We start from the raw sequence: 17,846 nt of genomic DNA on the forward strand, positions 1-17,846 counted from the left end.
AAAAAGACAATGTCCCCAAATATACTCTGGTGTATACAAGATCCTACTGCTCATACAACAAAACCACAATAGTCAGACTATAAGAAGTTTCAAAATAATAATAATAAACCTCATCATCCCATATCTACAGAGAACAGAATGACATGATTTGGTCATTCTTCTAGATGCAACACCTGGAAGACAACTACCTATTACAGACATTTAAAAAATTCAGTGAAGTTATATGCTCTCAACACACCTTAAACAGAAAGAGAAACCAAGACCTCATTCTACATGATATGTGGAAGTCTCCCATACTCTTGTGCAGCATGGCAGGCAGCTATACTAGCAATCATCTAAAAGCTAGCATAACAATGAATTGCTTACATCTAATATGCTAAAGATGATTTATGTGGAAAATCTAGAATACAGTATTAAGCTCAAGTTGCTTTATAAAAATAATAATAACTGTATTTAAGAGTTTGTATTTCTATATACTGGACATTGAGGAGTGAGCTGAGTAGGAGTTTTTCCTTATTATATACAGTGGTATCTCACTAATCCGAACTAATAAATACCAGGCTCATTCGGATTAACGAAAAGTTCGGATTAGCGAATTTCCCCCAAGAGACAACAATAACTAGCATTTAAGACAAAAATAATCAGATTCTAATGGTACATCAATTTAATTCTGTAAATAAATGAAGTAACTAATAGAAAAAAAGCTACTGTACTGTAATGTAAAACTTAAAAAATAATACAATACACAAGTTTATTTTAGTAAAAAATTTAGTTTTGTATGTACAAGATATGTATGTACAATTTTTTTCGAATGCTTCTTCTCGGAGCTGCATTAGCAATAAAATTTTGTGGAATGGTGTATCATTCTGCTTAGCACATTTTATACACATATTAAAACTGTCAACTGCCTCTTCATGTTTTACTTTTTTAATTCGAATTCTTTATCGTCATCATCGTCTTCTAATTCGTTCTGTAGCTCATTCATTTCAAATTCGGTGATTCGTGCCGACAATACAGTACGTACTGTACAGTATAAAAAAACAAAGGTGAACACACACAATAAATCAAAATAGGCCTACAGTATAACCATACAATCGACAGTATGAAAAAAAAATACTGTACTGTAATAATAATAAAATAAATAATAATAGTACACAAAATAATAATACGTAATAAATAAAACTTTTTTTTCTTTCAAACTGCAGTTCGGATTACTGGAGGGTTCGGACTAAAGAGGTTCGGATTAACGAGATACCACTGTATTTCGCTAGTTTTTAAATTTCCAAAGAAGCTGTTAATTTTAAACAGAGAAACATGTAGCAGTCCATATTTAATAAAATATACAAGTGAATTCCTGTAATTATTATTATTATTATTATTATTGTGGTAGTGGTAGATGGTGTTGGTGTAGATGGTGTAGTTCGCTGTAGTTAATGGATTGAGTGGGAGACAGAGAGTTGTAGAGTAGGTGCCCTCCCTCAATGAGTCTTTGGACTCTCTCTGGAGGTGTCAGGTAATAATAATTATTATTACAGGTAACTCCAAGGAGTCCTTAGACTCATCAAGGGAGGCCCTAAACATCATGTCAAGAACTATTCAACATTTGTGTAGCATCTCTCATACTCCGCTTTGAACTCATTCACAGGCATGGCACCGACAACAGATGGCAACCTATTCCACTCATTCACTACTCTCCAAGCAAAAAACCTAGTTCTAACACCCTTGCTAACTGCACTCTTACTCAGTTTCCATGGATGGTCCCTAGTTCTCCAACCACACCTGTTCGGAAAAATTTCTTTTGAATTAATCTTGTAAAATCCCCTCAATAATTTGTATGTCTCAATCATATCACCCCTTTTCCACCTATCAACCAGTTTCTGTAAACCACAAATCTTCAACCTGTTCTCATAAGGTTCATTCCATAGACCTGCTAGCATCCTGATCATTCACTTCTGGATCCTTTCCTCCTCCTCCTCATTACCAAGAAACCTTGGCACCCAGATCTGCATCCAGTACTCAAGATGGGGTCTTATCAAGGCTTGATAAAGAGAAACAATGCTTGTCTCTGCTCGGTCAAAGTATTCTTCAGTAACCCAGTGATCTGATGAGCTGCTTTAGTAGCCACTTTTGCTATGTCCCCCCCCCCACAAACTCTAACTCCCAATCCACTAACACTCTCAAATCTCTGGCTTTGTCAATTTCCTGGAGTATAGTTAAACCAATGTCATATACAGCAGGTAATCTTTTCACCCCAAAATGCATAACCTTACACTTTGCCACATTAAACTTACATCCGTTCTCCTTTGCCCGGTCTGCCAATCTATCCAAATCATTCTGCAAAATTTTGACACAATCTGTATTAATTATTGTTCAACCCAACTTTGCATCATCGGCAAATAACTGAACAGTTCCTCCCAAATCCTTTCCTATATCATTAATGAACAAATTAGACAGCATTTCAAGAACAGAACCCTGTGGCATGCCACTAGCCACAGGCCTTCTTTTGAACTCTAAGCTTTTTGCCAGACTAGTCAGTTGAGTGCCTTCCGTTCAAAAAGCTGTGATTCAAATCTCGCCTCTCTATGGTCATACATTGTAATAATTGTTATGGGACAGGCATTTCACTGCTCAATATGACCACTATCTCACTTACTGGAAGCCTTAAGGTTTGAAAAAGTTACATTTTAGGTGTATAAAGCAGGGTTTCCAGATTACGTAAAAAAAATACATAAAAAACACAATAAAAAAATCCTTAGCTTGCTCATAGTATTTCGATGTACTAATGCACTGTTATAGGTTAACAACCTGTCGACAGTGAGAACACATTAAAAAAAAATAATAAAAAAAATAAAAACATTTGTTATTAACTAAGGTAAAACACACAATCTACCATTAACAAATCCATTGAAAATAAAAGAGAATTCTGTGATTATTATTAAGCCAATTATGGTTTCTATGTATTGGCAGCCATGCTACCACCTAAACAACAATTCTAGATTATGGAATATAATTTTAACTTGAATCTTGGCACTGCTCTTTGGGTAGTGGCTACTACTTCTGCTCTTTTGAAATTCCCCTCTTCCAAGGTTTTTTAAAGAAACATGTCAAGAATACTATATTTCTCTAAATCCAGAGTAATTTAAAAGTAAGGTGAGACACCTTTTTGGAAACTCGTATAGGTAAATATGACTTCGCCATTGCTTTCACCTTAGTATCACCACCTCTGGGTCTGGCTTCCACTGACGTGACCTCAATAAAGGTCAAAACCGGTCTGGGTAGTGGCCCTTCCCTTAATGCATAGCATTATACATGTCCGCAAGGAGATGTGCTTTGCATTATGAGAGATACTAAGACTAGGAGTGATGAGAGCTTGGTCCACCTTGACCACGAGTTGCCTCAGCCTGAAGATACTTCAAGCGCAAACTTTGTTTGCTTACACTTGGATAAAGGATTAAACTAAATTTATTATATTACTATAAACTCAGTGAAACATCTTCCATACCTGTTTAATCTCACTATGCATCTATTTTAAACTCCCCTATTTCACCTCCTAAACTTTTAATGTCAATCACACACTGATGCTATTAAATATTTTCCCACCAGTCCTGAAGCAACATTGGTCTCATATTTACCTAATTCTTCATTATGCTATCCAAACTGTCTCCATAAATGTCTGTCTTACAGTTCCACATATAAATCCTTTCCTTACAGAAGCCTTTCAAAATGGCAGGACATCAAAGTAAATAGGGTCACTTTGGGTACCTGGAGAAGATGTAATAATTCTCTGATGCAATGATAAACTCCAAGACACATGTATCCCTTGTTATATAATAGCTAGGTTTTCCTCATACATTCAAGAAATTCATCTTTTTTTTCCCTAGATATTATCTCTTCATTGTAATCAATATTTCCATAATTAAAATCACAACTTCTCACAACAGTCCAGATGCAGTTGTACCAAGGCATTGTAAAGAGACAAAATGATTTCCTAATTCTCGTTTCAACATCACAATAATTCTCTACATTATTTCTGCAATATTTACTAAGTGACCTTCGATGTTAAAATTCTTATGTATCATAAGTCTAAGATCCCTAGCCTCATCAGATTCTCATAGCATAATCCCACAATATAATATGCCATTGGATATCTCATTACACTAAAGTGCATAATTTTATATTTGATGATGATGATGACAATGATATTCAGCCTGTTTTCTACCCACTACAGGGTGAAGGTCTCTCCCATTACGGGAGGGTTGGGTCTACTACCCCCTATGGTGACCCAGTCCATCTTGGGGCGTGTTAAATTTATATTTACTAACACTGAATTGACAGTCATTATCATTTTCCCAAATATCCAGTCTATTCAAATAATTTTCTACAAATACTAGATATCAGTAGCATTCTGATTGCTTTGCCTGTCACCCATAATGATTATACATTTAGTACTCATCATGGTGATTTGGCTCTGCATGTCACTGTCCCCAACAACTGAACAATTAAGTCTGTAGCAAAACATCACCTTGTTAGCCTCCTCTTCACACCAGATAGCCTCAAACTCACTACTACACATTACTAGATACATCTTGTTGAGAGGTGGTTACAGGGTTGACACTAGGGAGTTCTTTTGCTTGGAAATAAGGAAATATTTCTTTAGTAAAAGTAATGACAGGTCATATTTTAGCAACTGACTTATGAATTATTATTATTATTATTATTATTACATGACACCTCCATGGAGTCCTAGGACTTATCACAGGAACCCACTATACACTACCAATACTATTACACAATTCATCATCTACATACATTATCTACTGTCTATATTGCACAGTAAACTGGCTATACTACACTCTACTACCCACTATATAGCATCTTTTTCTGATAACTATGTGCATGCGTGTCTCTGGCAAATTTGCCTGTTATGCAAGATGAAAAATTCAAGTGTCCCAGGAGGAAAAATCATTGCTGCCTCTATATGAGATCTGCTAACTTACCTTCCACTGAAAATGGAAGGTAAGTTAGCAGATCTCATATAGTCTGTGTGGCAGATTGAGTAGGATTATAGTGAGTACAGAAATCTAATGTGTTTATCATATAAACATAATGACATTATGTTTATATGATAAATTGAACTTGGGTCTTTTTCGATAAAAGGAAAATGTCTTGTTGTTATTCCAACTGTACTATAGAGACAAGCTTACAACCATGAGAACAGGTGTATTGGACAAGGAGGATGCATACAGAGCTATATATTTAGATTTTGCAAAAGTCTGTAACAGATTGCCACTTCCTCGTACAGCCTGTTGATACCTATCAGACAGCCAGTCCCCTGTTCCACTCACCAATCTAATATCTAATACCATTCTTCCATTTTATATAACGACTTGTTATGTGGCATTCTATAAGCTTTAAGGAGTGAAACTATGACTCTTCAGATGGATTTGAACAGACTGTCTGTGTGGCAGATTGAGTAGGATTATAGTGAGTACAGAAATATAATGTGTTTAAGGGATGGTTAAATGAAAAATGTGTTTGATAATGTGTTTGGGTATAGAAACAATGGCATTTATATGCTGTATACTAATGCCAGGAGTATCCGGAATAAGGGAGAGGAATTGGTGGCACAGATAGCATCAGCCTGGCCAAAAATTATTGCGATCACTGAGACGTGGTTGACAGAAGGGGATATAACAACAGGAATAGAAGTCGCTGGGTATAGCATTTTTCGTCAGGATAGGAGGAGAAAGCAAGGTGGTGGGGTGCTGCTTATGATAAGTGATGACCTATGTCCTCTAAGAGTGGAGAATTTGGAAGGAAGTGAGACAAATGATTTTGAGAGCGTATGGTGTGAGGTAGAGGTAGGCAAGACAGGATATTTAGTGGGGTGTTGCTACAGACCCAGGAGCACAGAGGATGGGGACCAGGAGATGTTTAGACAGCTAAGTTTGGCAAGTGCAAGAAGAATGATTGTTATGGGAGATTTTAACTTCAGTAGTATAAATTGGAGAGAGGAAGATGCATGTAACAATAGGGGAATGGAATTTCTAGAATTCTTGAGGGACAAATGTCTTAGGCAACATGTAACAGAGGGAACAAGAGGTTCAAAAATTTTGGATTTGGTTATAGCATCAGAAGAGTTGATAATAACTGAGTTGACATCTCTCCCACCAGTTGGAGAGAGTGACCATATGGTGTTGACTTGGAAAATGAATAGACATGCAGGAGTATCAAAGAGATGGGAACTTATGTGGAATTATAAGGCAGGTGATTATAATAGTCTTAGACGTCAACTTTGGGAAGTTTCATGGAGAGAGGAATTGGAAGGCCGGGATATCACCAGTGCGTGGGAAATTGTGAAAGAATATTTGTTATCAGCAATGGTAAGTTGTATACCACGAGTGAAGAAGAGGGCGCAATTTGGAGTAAAGTGGATGACCAACAATATTAAACAGGAATTGCATGCGAAAAAGAGGCTATGGAAGAGATATAAGGAGATAGGTGAAGAGATGCATGAGGAATATAAGACACAGGCCAGAAGAGTGACTCGTATGGTAAGGAAAGCGAAACTGGAATATGAGAGGAGATTGGCCCTAGGTTCGAAAGAAAATCCTAGGGAATTTTTTAGCTATGTGGCCAGTAGGAGGAGAAATGACTGTGGAAGAATGATATTGTGGGATAAAAATGGGAATAGAGTAACTGATGCAGAGGACATAGTGGAATTGTTCAATGAACACTTTATTGGAGTATTTCATCCTAGAGGAGTCAGTTTTAATGCTAGAGGGATAGGACTGGTACGAGGTCCGGAGGTACAGGAGGAGAGTGTGTTTCAGATACTGAGTACTCTGGATGTCAGTAAAGCTGTGGGACTGGATGGTATTTCGCCACAAGTTTTGAGAGAATGTGCTAGGGAATTGACAATACCCTTAACATGGCTTTTCAATGAAAGTCTGGCTTTGGCAAAGGTGCCCAGGGAATGGAAGGAAGGTAAGATAGTGCCATTGCATAAGGGTGGTAACAGACTGGAAGTGTCTAATTATAGGCCAGTCTGTGTGTCATCAGTAGTTGTTAAGATCTTGGAGAAAGTAGTGAGGGACCGTGTACAGCATTGGGCAGATGAGGGTAATGTTATCTGTGAGAATCAACATGGATTTGTGAAAGGACGCTCTTGTTTTAGCAATATGCTAGCCTTTTATAATAAAGTTACAAGAGCATTAGATGAGGGAAAGGCATATACTGCAATTTTCTTAGACTTGGCGAAGGCATTTGACAGGGTGCCACATGATAAGCTGATATTTAAGTTGCAGCACATGGGTCTGGATGTCAGATTGGTCAACTGGATTCAGGATTGGCTGTCTGATAGGTATCAGAGTGTTGTGTATGGTGGAGCAGTTTCAAGGAGACAGAAGGTTACAAGTGGAGTCCAACAAAGCTCAGTGCTAGGACCTATATTGTTTAACCTTTATATCAATGACATTGCCAGTGGATTGCAAGGGGATATTCAGTTGTTTGCGGATGATGCGAAGCTGGGAAGGATTATTAGTAATAGTGCAGATGTGGTAGCCCTGCAAGAGGATTTAAATAAGCTAGATAGATGGGCAAATGAATGGGGGTGTCAGTTTAATGCAGCAAAATGTAAGGTCTTGAGGTTTGGGAAACATCGATGGGATGCTGCATACTCTATGGGAGGAGTTATACTGGAGGAAGTAGGGGAGACAAGAGATCTGGGGTTGATGATTGATAGAAACCTGAAGTTTAGGGGACATATTGCAAAGGTGGTGAAGGTAACACAGAGGATTGCTGCTATTATGAGAAGGACACTGACCTGCAGAGATAAGAGGGTTATCATTCCATTGTATAAGTCTCTGATCAGACCACACTTGGACTATTGTTCTCAGATTTCGTCCCCAGGATTTGAAGGGGATAAATTAACTGTGGAAAGGATACAAAGACGGATGACAAAGATGGTTTCAGGACTGTACAAGGATAGTTATGAGGATCGGCTGAGAGAATGTGGACTGCAGAGTTTGGTGGATAGAAGAAGGAGAGGTGATATGATTGAGACTTTTAAACTGTTGAGAGGTGGTTACAGGGTTGACACTGGGGAGTTCTTTCGCTTGGTTGATCAGCAGGAAGGAGTGATGACAAGAGGCCATCCCTGGAAGTTACGAAAGGAAACTGTGAGCAAGAGGGTGAGGAGTGGTTTCTTTGTGTGGAGGGTGGTTGAGCCGTGGAATGCATTGCCTGATGGAGTGGTGGGAGCGAGAACGGTCAGTGAGTTTAAAGAGTGGTATGATAAACTTTATGTTTCTGAGGGGGGGACCTCCCCTCGATGAGTCTTTACAGAATTTATGTCTTAGGAAGGACCTCCCTCGATGAGTCTTTTGACTCCTTGGAGGCCTGAATAATAATAATAATAATAATAATAATAATAATGAGATCCTCTGATGATAAGACTTTTGAGTCCAAGATAGACTTGTTGATTATCATTATGTTTATATGAATATCTTCATGGAGTCAGAAGACTCATTGTGGGAGACCCACACTATCCTTTATATATATATATACAATACTTCTCCTTAAATTCATTCACTGTCAGGGCACTCACAACTACTTTTGGCAATTCACTGTACTCATTCACTACTCTCCAAGCAAAAAATCTAGTCAACAGACCATTACGAAGCATGCACTTACACAACTTCTAGGCATAACCCCTAGTTCTCTCTCTCTCTCTCTCTAATTATCATGTATTGAAATATTTCTTTTGTATCAATCATATAGAACCCTTTTAATATCTTATAAGTTTCAATCATGTTCCTCCTTTTCTACCTATTAACTAAAGTTTGCAACCCACACACCTTCAACCTATCTTCATAGGGAACTTTCCACAGATCTGTCAACAGCTTTGTCACTTATCTACGAATCCTCTCCACTATACCCTGATCCCCAAGAAACCCTGGTAACCAAATCTTTGCACAGTATTCAAGATGTGGCCAAATCATAGTGATAATGATAATTATTATTATTATAGATAGATATTATTTCTGGAAGACTTATCGAGGGAAAGCACCTGCTTTCCTTATACTATCTTATAAGTTACAACTCTGTCTCCACCACTCAATCCACCAACTACAATGAAATGCAACTACACCATGCCATCTACTGGCCACCACCACTAGTATTTTCACAGACAATCACAAACATCCATGCCCACAGCGGGATTCAAACCCGCAGCCTTTTGCAACTAGGCTATGAGTCCAGCATGTTGTGTCTTTATTTATGTATATTCTCAGACTGGTATGTTTATCCTACAGAAAGAAAAACCCAAGTTTCTTGGATGGAAAATCCTGCTACCTTTATATGAGAATGGCTAACTCATCTTCCATTGAAAAGGTTTGCATGCTAGATGGGATTCAATCTAGATTTTTTTTTCAACTAAAGAGTACTGTCTGTTCAACAATATATCACTGCTAATAACTGAGTATGATACTATGTTACAAATGTAACTTGGTAATTTGAAATTTGTAAAATATAATTTGTAAAATGTAATGTCGAGGGCAATGGCAATAATGGTTTTGAAAGCGCATGGTGTGAGTTACAGGTGGGCAGAACAGGATATTTAGTGGAGTATTGCTACAAGTCAAGGAGCATAGAGGCTGAGGAGAAGGATATGCTTAGGCAGTCAAGCTTGGCAAGTGCAAGAAGAATGATTGTTATGGAAGATTTTAATAACAGAAGTGTAAATTGGGAAGAGGAAACTGAATGTAGTAATAAGGGAATAGAATTTCTAAAATTCTTGAGGGACAAATGTCTTAGGGGAGCCTCCATAGCTCATTCAGTATAGACAAAACCCTTTGGTCAGAAAGAAATGAGTTCAATTCCTGTCAGTGATGTGGGTTTTTTCTTGGGGTAACTTGGGTTTTTCATCCATCAAAACAGGCAAACCGGTCCCGTGAACATGCACAGTTATAGTCATAAAATATACTATGGCAAGAAAGGCAATGGGAAATCACCTTGCTCATAATCATCTCCATACTATGGCATAGCAGCATATAGCTACTCCCACCAGCTGTATGGCTGAGGGAATAGGATAGGATAGGATAGGATAAATGTCTTAGGTAAGATGTAACAGAAGGAACACAAGATTCAAGAGTTTTGGATTTGGTCATAGCATCAGAAGAACTGATTATAACTGAGATGGCATCTCTTCTCCATTTGGAGAGATTGACAATGTGGTTTTCACTTGGAAGATGAATAGACATGCAGGAGTATCAAAGAGAAGGGAATATATATGGAATTATAAGGCAGGTGATTATAATAGTCTTAGTTATCAACTTGAGGCAGTTCCATGGAGGACAGAATTGGAAGGTCAGGATATCATTAGTGCTTGGGAAATTGTGAAGGAATATTTGTTAGCAGCAATGTAAGCTGTATTCCACGAGTGAAGAAGAGGATACAATTTGGTATAAAGTGGATGACGAACAATATCAAACAGGAACTGCAGGTGATAAAGAGATGGAAGAGATATAAGGAGAGAGATGGAAAGCAGATGCATGAAGAATATAAGACTCAGGCCAGGAGAGTGACTACTATGGTAAGGAAGGCAAAACTGGAATATCAGAAGAGATTGGCCCTAAGATCCAAAGAAAATCCTAAGGAACTTTTTTTAGCTATGTGGCCAGTAGGAGGAGAAATGATTGTGGAAGAATGGCATTGTAGGATAGAAATGGGAATAGAGTGACTGATGCAGAGGACATAGTGAAATTGTTCAATGAACGCTTTATTCAGGTATTTCATCCCGGAGAAGTAGGTTTCAATACTAGAGGAGGATACGGCAGATTTCGGGTTTAGAAGTGCAAGAGGAGAGTGTGTGTTTCAAATACTGAGTGGGACTGGATGGAATTTTACAACGGGTTCAAGAGAATGTGTTAAAGAACTGACAGCTCCCTTGACATGACCTTTCAGTTAAAGTCTGGCCATGGAAAAGGTACCCAAGGAGGGGAAGATAGCACCATTTCATAAGGGTGGTAGCAGACTGGAAGTCGCAAACTATAGAGCAGTTTGTATTTCATCAGTAGTTGTTAAGATCATGGAGAAATTAGTGAGGGATCATATACAGTGATGGGAAGATGAGGGCAATGTTATCTGTGAGAGTCAACATCGATTTGTTAAGAGGCGTTCTTGTTTTAGTAATATGACTGCTTTTTATAATAAAGTGACAAGAGCAGTTGATGAGGGAAAAGCTTTGTAATATCCCATTTATTGGGATATTACAAAGGCATTTGACAGGGTACCATATGATAAGCTAATATTTAATTTGCAGAACTGGGTTTAGATGTCAGGTTAGTGAACTGGATTCAGGATTGGCTATCTGATAGGTATCACACACTAGTATATGAGAGAGCCATATCAAGGAGGCAGAAGGTTACAAGTGGGGTCCCACATGACTCAGTACTGGGACCTGTATTGTTTAACCTTTATATCAATGACATTGCCAATGGATTGCAGGGGATTATTTAGTTGTTTGCAGATAATGTGAAGCTGGGAAGGGTTATTAGTAATAGTGAAGACGTGGTAGACCTGCAAGAGGATTTGAATAAACTGGACAAGTGGGTAAATGTATTGGTGTATCAGTTTAATGCCACTGAAGGTGTTATCCACTGAGTTAACAATTTATAACACAGACTAATTATAACACAGACTAAATAACACTAATTAAATATAATACTGCCTCTTGCTAGTGCAAAGACAGAAAAAAAGTGCAAATACATGAAAAGAATATGGGAGAGCCACTAAAAATTAAGATAGTCACTGCATGATCCATCATCAATGGAGAACTGCATGACCAATCATCAATCTATCTGTTGGAGGAACTGTACTGGAGGAAGTGGAGGAGGCAAGGGATCGTGGGGTGATGATTGATAGAATTCAGGGAACATATTGCAAAGGTGGTGAAGGTAACCCAGAGGATTGATGTAATACTGAGAACATAATAGCACTGACCTGCATAAATAAAAGAGTTGTCATTTCATTGCATAAAGCCCTAATAAGACCACACTTGGAGTATTGTTCTCAAATTTGGCCCTTAGGATTTGAAGGGAATAAATTAAACGTTGAAAGAGTGCATAGGTGGATAACAAAGATAGTATCAGTACTATGTCAGTTATGAAGACATGCTGAGGGAATGTAGACTGCAGAATTTGGTAGATAGAAGAAGTGATATGATTGAGACTTTTAAACTGCTGCGAGGTAGTGACAGGGTTGACACCAGGGAGTTCTTTTGTTTGGTGGAATTGGGGAAGGAGCAATTACAAGGGGGGGGTCATCCCTGGAAGTTACAAAAGGAAGTTGTGAGCAAGAGGATGAGGAGTTGTTTCTTTGCATGGAGGGTGGTTGAACCATGGAATGCATTGTTGCCTGATAGAATTGTGAGAGCATGAATGGTCACTGAGGTCAAGGTATGGTATGATAGACTTTGTGTTCTCTAGAATAAGCCTCCCACATGGAAGCCTGAATCATCATCATAGTAATAAAAAATAATAATAATTTGCAAACTTTCCTCTCATCCATAATCCCTAGTGTAGGGACTAGACACAGAACTATAAGCCAGTTCAGGCCTCCAATAAGGAGAGTGGGAGATCCCATACCGAGTATGAAATTCATCTATCATTTAACGACATTCATTAACATTAAGGCCCAGTGGAATTTGAGCCTACAGCTTGTTGGTGAAGAAAAGGTGTTATCCACTCAGCTAACCATTTAACATAGGCATTACATATAATATTGCTTTTTGCTAGTGCAAAGACAGAAAAAAAAAGTGCAAATGCATGAAAACAGTATGGGAGAGCACTAAAAATTAACATAGCCACTGCATGATAAAAATCGCAGCCTAAGTTCAAGTTAATATATTTTGTAACATATTTTGTAATATATATTTTAGTTAATATATTTTATAATAAGAAGATATGAAGATGAGAGTTTACCTTACCAACACAGAAATGCCCAAGGGTAGATAGTTCATATCCTGGATTACAAATGCACTTGAAACTTCCATCACCATTTACACAAATACCATTTCTGCACATTCCTGTTTCATCACATTCATTTTGATCTGAAATATTAATGTATAACATAACAAATAATATGTATCAAAAATATCAATATGTATAGAGTGCACTATCTAAAGATTTCTACAAAAACATTACCATATTCCAAGGTGGTAGTGATGGTGATAGTGGCATCACAGTAAGAAAAGGAGGAGAAAGGGCAGTGGGGACAAAGAATGAGAAAGTAACAGAAGATGGAAAGAGAGAGAGAGAGAGCATAAAGCACTTAACTTCAGATTTAAAAAAAAAACAGTAAATAATTAATTACAAAAAGTCATGTTGATGATGACATTATAATGCTCTATAAAAGAAAACAGTAGTATAATCCACAAATTATTACCCTAATTAATTCTGATCTGGAAAGAAGACATTTTCTTCTCTACCACTGAATCAATTTTTTAAAATGTAACAAAGATAGTAAATATATATATGTGTTAAATAATTTTAATGACTTAAACCACCGAGATAATTAAGAACAAAGTTTAATAAGGACACAACTAGTTTCGTTGGTAAGCCAACTTCATCAGGTGTGAAAGTACAAAGGTATATACAAAAAAGACTACAGAAACATTACACACTAACAACAACAGAGCTATCAAAAACTGTAGTGAAGTTTAAATTTGAGTCAGCACTTCAGTTCTAGCTACATTTATATGCGTGCGTGTGATCTCGGAGAATACCAGCACCGAACAGCAGAGCTATGCAAATCTGACTAATTGTAGCTAAGGTTACTATTCATGTGGGTAGAATCGAGGGTGATTTCTTTTGACTCTAGGACTTCCCCCAAACTGGCAATAATTTAAAAAAAGTTCAACACATCAAAAAGTGCTTTTCTACTTTACCAAAACTCTGATCTATCCTTAGTCAGCCTAAAGAAAAACATCACCATCTTCAGTTCCCAGGAGTATACAGAATTATTTGTAGTTGTGAAAAACCTTACTGTGAAGAAACTGATAAATCAATCTTTCTCCGTCTTGAAGAACACAAAAGAGACACCTCTTATAACAGAATCCGAGCCAGCGCCCTCGCCAGTCATGTCTTGTTCTCTGTAAACTCTGATGAAGGCAGCCAACACAAAATAGACCGGAATCAAACTTCTAATATTCACAAATGTTACGATGAACTTGAAAGACGTATCCTGGAGTCAAAAGAAATTGCCTTCGATTCTACCCATATGAATAGCAACCTTAGCTACAATTTGCCAGATTCGCATAGCTCTGTTGTTCAGTGCTGGCATTCGCATGAGATCACACGCACACGTATAAATGTAACTAGAACTGAAGCACAGACTCCAATTTAAACTTAACTATAGTTTTTGATAGCTCTGTTGTTGTTGGTGTGTAATGTTTCTGCCAGGCTTTTTTGTACATACCTTTGTACTTTGACACCTGATGAAGTTGGCTGACCAACGAAACTAGTTGTGTCCTTATTAAACTTTATTCTTAATTATCTCGGTGGTTTAAGTCATTAAAATTATTGAACATGTTCATAAACCGAGTCAATCTGCATACAAATATATATATATATATATGTGGTTCACACACCCACAAAAGGTTATTAGTAAAACTAGTACATTTGTACCATGGGTGGGCTAAGGATTTCTTTTTTTCATTTTTTATCAATTTTATATATATTTTGTAATTTTTTATTTATTTTTACATGGTCAGGAAACTCTGTTCTAGGAACCAAACATGGAGATTTTTTCAAACCGCTTCAGGCATCCAATAAGTGAAGTGTTGGTCTCACACTGGGCAATGAAATTCATCATCCACCTAAAAGACAATCACAAACATCCGTGCCTATGTTGGGATTCAAACTGCAATCTGTGAGTTGGAGAGTCGATATGCTAACCACTAGCCAACCAGGCCGGCTATAGTTGTACTATCAAAATATCTCAGCAAAAATTAATAATGTCCCAAAGTGGTGGTGGTGGTGGTAGTGGTGGCATCACAGTAAGAAAAAGAGGAGAAAGGGAAGTGAGAGACAAAGAATGGAAGTGTAGCAGATGATAACACTGTTAATCAAAAGAAAGAGAATATACTGAGTTTTAAATAAGAAAAAAAAACTATTAAGATGTAAAGGTACTGTAAACAACAGTGTCTGTGACATATATTTTTTACAGATTCTTATCTACCCAAAGCACTGCCGCAACTGAATGGAAGGACAGTCTTCATGAGAAAAAAAGTTATAAATAGTGTACCACATCAATCTTGTTGCTATTTGAGATATCTTTTATTTTAGTAATTTGCAATGTTAATAATCATGATTATTGCTATTTTCCTTATTTTAGACTGTGTAGTTGTGTGTTTGTTTGTGAATCTACAATATTGTTTAAATAGCATTCGACATCGATGTGTACCAGAAAAAAAAAATCCAGAGTTCCATATTTAATGATTTTTTTTCAATAGGAGGTATTTTGTGCAATGGAGTATATTCAATTGCCCATTGCAAAGAGTAAATAGTTTTTAGTGTGAAAGTGAAAGTGAAGAATTGGTGTGTAGGAAACGTTTTGTGAGTAAGTTAAGAAATGTCTCATCACTCCTTGTCTCAGAGCTTGGTCCACCTTTGCTACGAGTTGCCAAGAGATGTACCACATTACCTCAGTCCTGAAGACATTTTCAGGTGCAAACTTTGTTTGCTTACACTTGGATAAAGGATTAAACTAAATTTATTATAGTCTAACCAAGTGCAAAATAAACTTCCAACATCTTTCTCTAAATCCAGAGTAATTTAATAATAAGGTGGTACACTGGTTTGCAACTCGTACAGGTAAATATGACCTCTCCATTGCTCTGCCTTAGTATCACCACTCTGGGTCTGCCTCCCACTGACGAGACCTCAATAAAGGTTGAAACCAATCTGGGTAGTGACCCTTCCCTTAATGCATAGCAGTATACATGTGTGCAAGGAGATGTGCTTTGCATTATGGGAGATACTGAGACAAGGAGTGATGAGAGCTTGGTCCACCTTTGCTACGAGTTGCCAAGGGATGTACCACATTACCTCAGTCCTGAAGACATTTTCAGGTGCAAACTTTGTTTGCTTACACTTGGATAAAGGATTAAACTAAATTTATTATAGTCTAACCAAGTGCAAAATAAACTTCCAATAAAAAATACATCTACAGTTATGACTATGGTCAATCAGGTCTAGCAGAATATGCTTTGGTTATGGCTCAAGAATCAATTGGACAAAGACCACCATGCTTCATTGCAGTAAATTTAGAAGGGAAAGTTGTTTTTAGAATCAGGAGCTGCTCTCAAAAATCAGCCTAATTTGAATAAATACAGTTGCAAACAACTTTATAAACAAACAAAATATGGGAAACACTAATACTTTGAGATCCCAGCCTTGCATTGTAGGCCAGTGGTGGGGAACCCTTGGCACAAGTGACAAACTTGGCACGCCAATGATTTTTTTCAGTCATGCAACCCAGGGCTCACCTCAAAAATAATTAAATAAATAAATACATATCCAACATCTTCTGATAGGTTTTCATTACATCATGCATGAGGAGACTTTATGTGCAAAAGCTGGTCTAAAGGAACGTCAAGAAGTGATGCAAACAGTAACCAAGGTTATTATTATGATTAGACACCTCCAGGGTGTCCAAGGACTCATCGAGAGAGGGCACCTGCTCTACAACTCTGTCTCCACCAACTGACTGCAACTACACCAATGCCATCTACTGCCACCACTAGTATTTCCACAGACAATCACAAACATCCATGTCCACTTGAGCCCTGGGTTGCATGACTGAAAAAAAGTCATTGCTGTGGCAAGTTTGACATGCGTGCCAAGGGTTCCCCACCCCTGGCCTACGATGTAAGGCTGGGATCTCAAAGAATTAGTGTTTCCCATTTATTATTATTTTTTTGTTAATTTTTGTTAATTTTGTTATTTGGTTAATATTATTTTGTTAGGTCGTTAATGACATTTCTGCACGTGTTTTGAATAAAAGATAATTTCAGAATCTATTGAATGAGGTGGATTCAGTGTACAAAGGACTAATAATGTACAACAATGTTCATTGGCTGAGTCAGGGTCTAGTTCTGAAACGATTTGTTGAATGCCTAGATGAGATAAATCTCTTTTTGACTAATCAACAAATGACTTATAAAGAAATATGACATCGTGTGGGTTTGCAAACTGATGTTTTTTGAAGATTTTTATGAACATTTAAATTACTTGAACTTAAACTACAGGGCTCTGGTAGGACGCTTGATGTTATGTTTGATAACATAAAGGCATTTGAAATGAAACTAGGAGTTTTTAAGAGAGCTGTAGACAGTGATATATTTAGATATTTTCCAAACCTAAAGAAATACATCAATGATATCCAAAACGATGACAAAACAGACTGCCAATGTAATGTCTTTAAAAGCTATTTTTAAATGTGACTGTGTCAACTGTTGAGCAGAGCTGTGCTAAAAAAAGTGTTTCTAAATCAGTGTATAGTGTGGCTTTTTGTTGCAAACTGTGATGCATTTTATTTAGTCAGGATACAAGTGTCCTTCAGTGGTGATGTTGTTGAAATTTTTTGTTGTTTATATTGTGTTTTGCTACTTGTTTGTTGTACTACTTCAGCTTCTAACGATGGCATCCATAGAGAAAAGTATGTCAGCAGCACAGAAGGCTCCTGTACAAAAGTCTGGCTCTGCCTTGGATTTTTGACAGTGGATGCATTATGAAAATGCATTTGGAATGACCTCTATGCATAGTTTCAATAGCATGCTCTGG

General features: G+C 37.4%; 1 protein-coding gene across 1 annotated transcript in view; it reads right to left on the reverse strand.

Moving 5' to 3' along the window:
- The window catches only part of LOC150100631 (fibrillin-1-like), a 1,594,375-nt gene that overhangs the window by 1,275,909 nt on the left and 300,620 nt on the right, over window positions 1–17,846 (reverse strand). The window contains exon 13 of the mRNA XM_090401848.1: window positions 12,989–13,111. Within this exon, the coding sequence (XP_090257974.1) occupies window positions 12,989–13,111 (123 nt within the window). The remainder of the gene's footprint in view (window positions 1–12,988; window positions 13,112–17,846) is intronic.

This window comes from Typopeltis vanoorti, chromosome 12 (genome assembly GCF_054136105.1).
Source record: "Typopeltis vanoorti isolate ZY-2024b chromosome 12, IOZ_Tvanoo_1.0, whole genome shotgun sequence".
Classification (NCBI taxonomy): Eukaryota; Metazoa; Arthropoda; class Arachnida; order Uropygi; family Thelyphonidae; genus Typopeltis; species Typopeltis vanoorti.